Genomic DNA, 9903 nt, shown 5'->3' on the forward strand with positions numbered 1-9903 from the left:
TCATGAAGTTCCACACAGAACAAAGGAACACATAGGCCTACACAAATGCAGACTAAGTCATGCATGAACACACAAACAGAACCCCAGTGGTTTTGTAATACGAAAATCAAGGAACCAGTTTACTTTGCCTAGTGCCAGTCCTGGGGAAAATGGCTGAAAGACAGCCCCTAATTGACAGGCCTTAGCACCTGAGGACCACAACTGACAGGAGGTACCATAGAGGAAGTTTGACATTATTCTAAGGGAGGCTGAGACTATTGAGTCCAAATAGATTGTATTGCACACCTGCAATAATGAGACATCTGCGTGAAGCTGTAGTTCCAAAGTGGTTGCTACTTGTAGTGATATTAACCTCCTACACTATATGTTTAGAGAAGTTTTGGTAGGACAAGCATAGTGCAGTTATAACACCAACTAAAGCAAAAACTCAGGCGTGGGAGGAGTTTAGTGAGGCCATGGAACAAGACGTAAGGCCTACTGGGTGCAATTCTCGCAAAACTTAAGTTGACTCAGGAGAAGAAAACAGTCCTCCACTCACATAGAGTATAGAGATGGCACGATACCACTTTTTTATGTCCGATACCGATACCGATATCATAAATTTGGATATCTGCTGATACCGATATGAATCCGATATAGTGTGTTTTTTAATCAATAAAACTGTTTTTTTAATATCTTGCTGCATTTTGTATAAGTTCATACTCAAGTTTAAATAAACAACAACACTAAAGCTATTCTGTTATACCTGTATGTAAAAAATACACTGCACCCAAAATATTTCATAGTTCAGCAACACTGATCAGTCTAATAAACTTAAACCTGCTCCATCCTTCCTATTCTGGTATTTTAAAGAGTACTCAGCAGAAATATTAAGCAACCTAACTAATAGGGTTGCAAACTCCCAGCAAAAAAAAATAGGGAACCACCCCCCCACCCTCCACCTCATGATGCTTAATCGATGTAATCAACTTTAATTTGATGCAGTGTGAAAAAAAATGCACAGAAATCAATTATTTTTCAAGAATAATTAAATAGATTCAACATCTTTCTTCAACAGAATTGCAGAATTCACAGATGGTACTTTCCCAAAGGAAAAAGTACTATAGCTTACTAGGGTATATTAGACTTCACAGTTACTATATACAGTAATGGACTTCTATACATTTTACATCAGATTAATACTTTGGGTGTAAGATTCAGATAATTATTTATTAAAAGCTAGACATTTTAAATGAGAATAAGCAAGAAAAGTATGTCTTTGTGCCCCCTTTTCCCTGTTCATGCCCTATCGGCCCCCCTGGCTAAACTTTGCTAGATCCGCGCCTGCACAGTTACCAGCCGTCAGCTACGTAGAAAAGGATCCTGGTGTAGAAAGTAATATTAAATACATTCTAACAACAGCTTATCAAGGTTAAACGTGCTGCTGTTGTTCAGCCGCTGGTTTCCTCTTTCTGGTGCAAAGTGGGCCAAAAACAAAGAAGAGAGACGGACTCGAGACAGAAAAGCCGATCAGCTGATCATTAATCAGTTTCATGATTGAAGTAGCAGCAGGAGAGGGAGAGAGAGAGAGGCAGTCGCTCCATATATCGGTTGTTAAGCTTAACGTGGGAATGCTTTACAAACTTTCAGAGATGAATTTACACACTTGCTTACTTCTCTCTGGGATAACTTCCTCGGAGATGAAATGCTGGATTGCTAGCGAGGCTACAAATACACACAGCCGCTCTATCACGTGACGCATACTGCTCCAACGTGCTACGGTTATGAGCTGAGTTACGCTGTGTCGCAAGTTTTGTGAGGTGCTTTTTTGATATTTAATGGATCGGATTACATTTTTTATTTCTCTCCGATATCCGATCCAGTAATTTAGGTCAGTATCGGACCGATACCGATACGTAATATCGGATCGGTCCATCTCTAATAGAGTATAGTGCTGGTCGGGTGCCACTTACTTTAAATTAAGATACCAAGATAGCAACACGCTCTGTGGGGGCAAATCCGCTCCACTGTGCCACTCAATTCTGGCTGTGTGGACAGGATTTGACCAACCTGCAAACAGCACATCATCAAACAGTGGACCGACTGTTCAGCAAACCCTTCCTTTTTTTACTCTCCAGATTTTACGAGTGGCTTTCAAACAGAAAATACTGAACTGGACAATAGCATTTTCCCCAAAAGAAAAATATGTCAAAAAAATATGTCCTGTCATCTATGCTCATTCATGGTGTTACCTGTTCAGTGAAATTATACTGGTAGGGGATAGTGAAGGTAATTCCTTTCTTTGCCATTTTTATTAGGAAATGTGAGATTGTGTCGAGCTGACACAATAGCTGTTTATAGCAAAACAGACACCAACCAGCAACCACCTTACAGCCACAGATGGAAGCTGCAGCCTCAACAATGGAGGTATGGAATATTACATTGAGCCCAGTTGGACCAAGTCTTCTTCCATGACCTCACCAAACTCCTTCCACTCCTACGTTTTTGATTTAGCTCATGTTAGAACTGCACACTGCTTGGCTTGCCAGAAACTTTCAGCTGTCTCAGGAGCCTAACAGGCTCAATTCAGTGTCCACCATCTGATTTGGAGATTACCACCACTACAGGCAGAAACTACCTTGCATCCACAATTTTGTGCAGCTACTTCAACATTGGATGTGTAGAATATGGTCCACTCTGAGTCAATGTCGTCAGCTTTCCTTGGAAAGCTATTGAAGTTCTGCTGGAGGTGGGAGTTGAAGATGTCACAGACTGGTGTTTCTGCCAGGTGTTCCCAGCGCAACCTCACTATATGTTTAGGTGCACCAGGTCTTTCCAGCATCCTCTCCCATCACCTGATCTTACTCACCACCAGGTGTCATGGTGCTGGGTCGTTTACCCAGCGTTTTGTGTTTTATGATTATTTTCCTCTGTTCTAGTTATTCTGATTTTGGTATTCTGTGTAACCCCCCCCCTTGTGCCCGGTTCGTGTTCTGGATTTCCTGTTTTATTCTGAAGGTCTGTGTCTGTGGTCATTGTGTTCAGCTTGTGTCCTCCAGTCATCATGTGTATTAGGATCAGCTGTTCTTCCCTCCTGTGTGTGATTACCCGATTACCTTGTGTGTGTGTGTATATAGTGGGTGTCGGTCTGTGCTCGTGGTCGGCTCGTCTGTGTTACTCCGTGTCAGTCTGCATTACTCTGTGTTCCATGCTGTTCTGTTCCTCTGTCTGCGTCTCTCTGCCCCGCACCTAGTTTCGTATGTTCTCAGGTTTGTTATTTAGTTCTCCCAGTTTAGGTTTCTTCAGTTATTTGTCATGCCTCACTGCCTGTTTGCCACTACACCACCTTGTAAATAAATGTCACTTGAATCATCAGTCATCGCCTGCATTTTGGGTCCTCCTTTCCTCCAACACCACACGGCTCGCCTCAGCAGCCGTGAGAGTACGAGCCGACCAAACATGGACCCATCAGCAACCGCACCTTCCGAGGGGCTTCGGGAGGAATTAATTGACTCTGTTTCAAGGTTTGTTAACCTGTGGCTCGAACGTGAGGGAGAGGAATTTCACCGGGCTGTAGAAGCCAGGCTACAGCAATTAATCTCTGCTCACCCCTGGCTACTGGACTCTCTTCACCCGCTCGCACAGAATTTCATCCTCAACGAGCTTCATCTTCACCCTCCAGCCGCTACCGCTTCCCAACCCAGCCCGGCGGTGAATGTTTTGCACGGCCCGCCAGGGAATCTGCGGCCTGGCCCGCCGGATGTGGAATTACCCGGCCGGTCGGAGCTATTTCCGAGAAGGAAGCGACGTTCATGCCACCGATGCCCATCACCACAGCCGGGTCCCGAGACTTCTGAGTTGCCGGCTGTGGTGAGTGGAAAAGACACTCTTTCTGTTTTGCCAGACCTTGTGACTGTTTATACCGGGGCTGTGTTTTTTGAGTCAGCTGCCCAGCCAGAAGCTCAGTTAGCTGCCCAGCAGCCACCAGCTCAGTTAGCCGCTCGGCCTGAAGCCCAGTCGCCACCTCCACCACATTCAGCCTTACTGCCCATAGCTCAGTCACTACCACAGCCAGACTTACTACAAACTTTGTTACAGTCCATAGCCCAGTCAGTAGCTCAGTTGGTAGAAGAATCATCAGCTTTGTCATCAGTTCAGTCTCCCACTTCACCACCATTATTATCTCCACCTTTACTTCAGTCGCCCTCACATCAGCCACCTATTCAGCCATCATCTTCACCTACTCCTCCGGTACAGCAAGCTATGTCTATTCAACCCATAAAGAACTGTTCTACAACCTCCAATTCTAAGCAGAGAGACAAACCAATTAATAATGTAATCAGTCCTCAAAAGCTGGCCAGTTCAGAGACTGTGACGCACTCCAGGGCCTCCCCAGAGGCTGAGTTTCAGCCCTCAGCCCACTCTGGACCCCTGGAGGCTAAGAACCCAGCTGAGGACTGCACCCAGCTGTCGCTGCCTGAGCAGGGTCAGTGCTCTGCGCAGCTGCAGTCTGCCATGTGTTTTCCAGAGGCCCGTGTGCCTGCTGGTTCAGTTTTGTCCCTGCCAGAGGCTCGTGCGTCTGCTGGTTCAGTTTTGTCCCTGCCAGAGGCCCGTGCGTCTGCTGGGTCCAAGGGGTCCAAGGGACCGCTCCAGCCTGCTGTCTCCGCTGGAGGGCCGCCGCCTGCAGTCGCAGCAGCTTCATCCGCCTCGCCTGGTCCGGCCTCCGCTTCAGCTTCTGCCTCGCCTGGTCCGGCCTCCGCTTCAGCTTCTGCCTCGCCTGGTCCTGCGGGGGCCATGCAGCCTCAACATCATCACTCATCTGCCAGGCCGCTTGTTGACCATTGTTGCCACTGTGGACGACCTCCTGAAGGCCACCACTGCCTTCCGCGTGGCCGGCCTCCGGACTCGCTCTGTCGCCGACGTTGCCGCCCGCACGGTCGGCCCCCAGAACTGTTTGCCCGTCGCCGCCGTTGCCGTCCGCACGGTCGGCCCCGTGAACTGTTTTCAATTCGCCACCGCTGCCTTCCGCGCAGTCGGCTTTTGGATTTGTGCCGCCAACATGGCCGGCCTCCGGACTTCTGTCACTGCCATTGCCTTCCACGTGGCCGGCCTCCGAAGGTGAACTGTTCCGGACTCCTGAGTTGTCAGCCTCCGGGTCACCCTCCTGAACTATGTTTTGGGACCCTGTTCATGGACTCCAGTATGTGTGTTTGTGTTTTGGACAATTCATTTGGATCACTGGAGCTTGTCTTTGTTTGGTTTTGGTTTTACAGGCAGTGATCACATTCCTGTCTTCCTCTACAGTTCTGGAAACCTATGGTAACTGATGAAAACTGTGTTGATGTTGTAATTTTAAAAAGCAGCATACTTAAAACAAATGTCAGAAACAGACAAGAAAATAAATGAACGTATGCTATTTTCTCCAACCTTGACCCACCCACTCCATTCCTTCTGCTCTTTGCTGCAGCTATAAAAGTTTGCAGAGGGTTTTGTCTCATTGAGCTGGGAGGGAGTATAATGAGTATACTGTTATCTTATAATGTCATTTGTTCTTCAGTTCAAATTAATTTCTTGGCTTGAATCTTGAACCTTATATAAAATTGTTTACTGTGCTTATGTGAACATTTTGTCACAGGAGTCACACCTGCTTTGAAGGAGTATGTCTTAATGACATAATTATTTGTAAAATAGCATTTAAACAATATAATAGAGACTTTGATTTGGGGATTGGGATCTGATACTTGGAATTATATCGTAAAGAACCACTGATAAAATTATTATTGATTTTGTTCACTCTCATATTAAGCAGAAAATGGAAAACTCCAGTGAGATTGTGTCATTTGTGCTGTCTGCATATGGAAATGTTGGGGATTTAAAATACCTTTATTTCATCATAATATTGTTTTGGTACCTCTCTATATGTGTGGCCAACACATTTCTTATTGTGGTCATACGTGTGGACAGAAGGCTACATGAGCCAATGTATATACTGCTTAGCAATTTATGCATGAATGAAATAAATGCCAGCACATCACTGTATCCTCTTTTGCTCTCACAAATGTTTTCAGACAACCATGAAGTGACCCGGCTGTGGTGTTTTCTGCAGATGTGTTCTTTGTACACAGGTGCACCTGCTGAGTTTTGGAGTTTAGCAGCCATGGCCTATGACAGATATATCTCAATCTGTCATCCATTACGCTATAATGTCATTATGAATACAGACAGAGTGTTTTTGTTGATTCTGCTTGTGTGGGTTTTTTCATTTCTTATTTTTATACTCTCGTTTTCATTCATTTTCAGGTTGAAGTTTTGTGGAAATATTGTTGACAATGTGTATTGTGAGCACCAATTAATAATTAGACTTTCATGTTCAGTTTCAATCTACAACTCTATATCTATCATATTCTTTGTCATAATGAGTATTTTCATACCTTTCAGTCTCATTTCAGTTTCTTATGTTAAGATTTTGAAAGTTTGTCGAAAAACATCAAAAGAAAACAAGCAGAAAGCTGTGACTACTTGCACCCCTCAGATCGTCTCTCTGTCAAACCTGTTTGTCGGGTGTATTTGTTACTCTATTGACTTCAGATTTTTATTTTCTCAGGTACCAGATGAAGTCCGTATAATTTTGGCTATATATCTCCTCATTTGTCAACCTATGCTCACCCCATTTATGTATGGATTTAATTTGCCAAAGATAAGGCAATCGTGTAAAAGGTTACTGTTTAAGAGAAAATAAATATCTTTGTCTGGTGCAGAAACATTAACCAACCAATTTCAATGTCTTCACACACACACACACACACACACACACACACACACACACACACACACACACTATACACATGACACCTGATGTTTAGTCCCAAGCTGCTTTACTGACTCGGGAAAAAAATGTGAGACATGAAATTATTTCCTGGTTAGTTTGTATTACCTTTACCCGATGTGGCTAGGTTTTAATTGAGCACAAGGGAAACGCTGCAGAATAGAAAGTACTTTTACACATTACATTCACCATACAATTAGTCACAGCCTTGCTCTTTGGCAATGGACCAATATGGTGGAGAAATCTGTCGTATGTTTTCTTCAACACGAATTGACCTACAATGCCACTATGTGACATGCTCAATAGGGTTGGATGTGGGGCTGTGTGATATGACCAAAATCTCATATCCCGATATAAGACATTTATCGTCCCGATAGCGATATATATATTTCACAAAAATTTGTAATTTTCTGTAAATTCTGTGAATCTCGGGCAACTCAATTTGCGTGAAGTGCTTTCAGCTGGGCATCGTGTACCTGGAGTTGACCGATGCGTGAAACTATACATTTTTAGACAACAGTTTTAACAGCCACCCTTTTCTTAGTGAGTATTTATTACATGGCGTGCTGCGGTGAAAAGCCTGTTCTAACGTTTGAGTATTAGGTTTATTTTGAGCACTCTTTTTTTGCTTCTCATGCATAAACTCTCTCCATACCCTTTCACGTGATTCTTGCGTAGGTGGTAGAAGAGGTTTGTCATGTTTGAGGTAGACTTGTAGTCAAGACCGCCTAAACCAAGACAATACCAAGACCAGAGGGTATCGAGACCAAGACAAGACCAAGACAGACCAAGACAGACCGAGTCAAGACCAAGACAAAGTCGAGACGAGACCAAGACAAAAAAGTCTTTAAACTGCAGCCAGATGCTGTTTCGTTTACGGGTGTCAGGCATATTTATGTATTTTTGCGATGCACTCGCACAGCCCTCCTCACCGCTGTCTACTGTCTCACTCACTTACTGAGAGGACAGACGCATATGGAGGGATTGGAGCATAGCTGAGCCACTGTGTGAATGCTGAGCAGAGAAAGGAAATTAAGTGAGGAGCAGGCTCTCGCTCAATGGGAGTCGACTCTTCTGATTCACTACAAAGCACTCTCTAAGCATGGCTCTTAGAGCTGATGCTTTTGCGCATGACACATTATCGAACGTTACGTTGTGTGTCATGGATACTGTTGACTCCAAATCTCCTGACCACTATGTCAATCTGAGACAGCAAGACTGAGACAGCGAGACCGAGACAGCGAGACCAAGACGAGACCGAGGGATCCGAGACCAAGACCAAAGTCCGTTGAGACCAAGATAAGACCAAGACCACGTAAAAGTGGTCTCGAGACCGGTCTTGGTCTTGAGACCGGTCTTGAGACATCCAACTCTAGTCTGAGGTGGGGACGGTTTCCTGCATATTTTGCATAGTACAGTTTTCTGGTCCGTGTCAGACTTTTCATAACCAAACCATGTCCATGCTACAGAGATAGGCCTTCGTTTAGAAGAAAGGTCCTCGATTTGTTTTGACTGGTCCTTCTGTTTGTCATCATTCCAGTTTATTTTGAAAAATCTCAACAGGATCTTCAGCTTTATTTTGTTTATGTGGAAAATAAACAAGCAGACGGCAGAGCCACACGCTGGGTTTACTGTTGTTGTGGCTAATGTAGCCGGATGGGCTACTCGCCTTTCTTTTTCTCTCTCTCTCTCTCTCTCTCTCTCTCTCTCTCTACCGCCCACGCTCTGTCCTGCGCTCGCTCTCTCAACTGCGCAACTAGGTTAATTGGGAGCCCACCTGCATATTGATTGCAGGGTGGCATCAGTCCGTATAAAGTTAAGCTGGTGTCCTCCTGGATCATTCCTCCCGTGCGTTTGGCACAAAGCAGCAGTAAATGCTGGCACACCGCAACTGATTGATCAGCAAGCGAGTAGATCGCACAACAGCTACAGGTTGACCTCCGATTCCCTCACAGTATCGGAATTTGTATTAATATAGTTTTGTGGCCCTGTTGTAGCGCGGCGGTTTCTGTTTAACTCCAGCGTTGCGGAGAGAGGTGCTCGAGTTATCTCCACCAGTGAGAGCATAGTGCCTCCGGTCCTGGGGTAAGCCGTTAAAACGACTTTTATTAGCATTCACAGCTACAAGAGGCTAAGGTTACATTTATCCTTTGTTTTAGGGTTTGATTGCTGCCTCTCCGTGGCAAATCCCCCAACCTTAATTGGAGAATCGAGACACCTGCCTAGTCGCTGTTTGAGGGCTCCTTCTCGGTGGAGCTGCTGTCTTGTCTTGTCGTAGAACTGTTTTTATTAAGTGGGCTTACCTTTTTTCTTGTTCACCTGGTTTTATCCTATTTTATTCTGGATTGTTGCTTGTACTCACGCCTCATCATCGGGCTGGAGCAATCCTCTGCCCAAGTGTCGTGCTGGGAACTTTAAACCACCTCAGTTGCCGTTCTCAGCCAGTGGGGAGCCAGACCAGCTTGTGATCAAGGCCTGGACAATTACCACCAGCACGAGTTGTAGTTTGACTCGTGGGGCATAAGCCTTCCAGTTTGGTGTGTGTGTGTGTGATTTCTTTTTATTAAAGTTATTAAAGATTGAAGTTTTAGTTTTTATGATATGTAGCGAGCCTGACGCTCAGTGTCCTTTTATTCTTTTAACGTATTGCTCTGTGTTTATTTCAGTGAACGGAGGACGTGCCAGTGGCCCTGGGACCTCAGGTGGTGGGTCATTTTCACACTTTCCTTTGCCGGCTGTAGTGATTTTCTTTTGTGTGACTTTTTTTGGGTCCGCGGCTGCTGTTAAGTCCAAGTTCCATGATTGTTTTATTGTGCTTTTAGGACAGTGTCAAAAACGACGCTATATTTCTTTTTCTTAATATTTTACTCTTTACTTCTTTTACTATAAATAAAACTGTTAATATTTGAGCCAACCTGCCTCCATGTGCATCTTTGAATCTGTGCGGCCTCTTTTATTCACTTTTACTTATTTTTCTTAAATATATATTTCCTAGGGGTGAAATTCCCCTAGGTGGCGTTGTCGTTTTTACTAGTTTTTTTTATAACCCCGCCGACCACTTGGTCACACCAATGACAACTCGTAAAAAAAAAAAAAAA

The 9903-nt window shown here is 44.5% G+C and overlaps 1 protein-coding gene across 1 annotated transcript; it reads left to right on the plus strand.

Annotated features, from left to right (window-relative positions):
• Positions 1 to 5791: 5791 nt before the first annotated feature.
• On the plus strand, positions 5792 to 6718 carry LOC109197447 (putative gustatory receptor clone PTE01). Its single transcript, XM_025903635.1, has one exon. It carries the CDS (start codon positions 5792 to 5794, stop codon positions 6716 to 6718), a length of 927 nt encoding a protein of 308 aa, XP_025759420.1.
• Positions 6719 to 9903: the final 3185 nt, after the last annotated feature.

Source organism: Oreochromis niloticus, linkage group LG16 (genome assembly GCF_001858045.2).
Source record: "Oreochromis niloticus isolate F11D_XX linkage group LG16, O_niloticus_UMD_NMBU, whole genome shotgun sequence".
NCBI lineage: Eukaryota > Metazoa > Chordata > Actinopteri > Cichliformes > Cichlidae > Oreochromis > Oreochromis niloticus.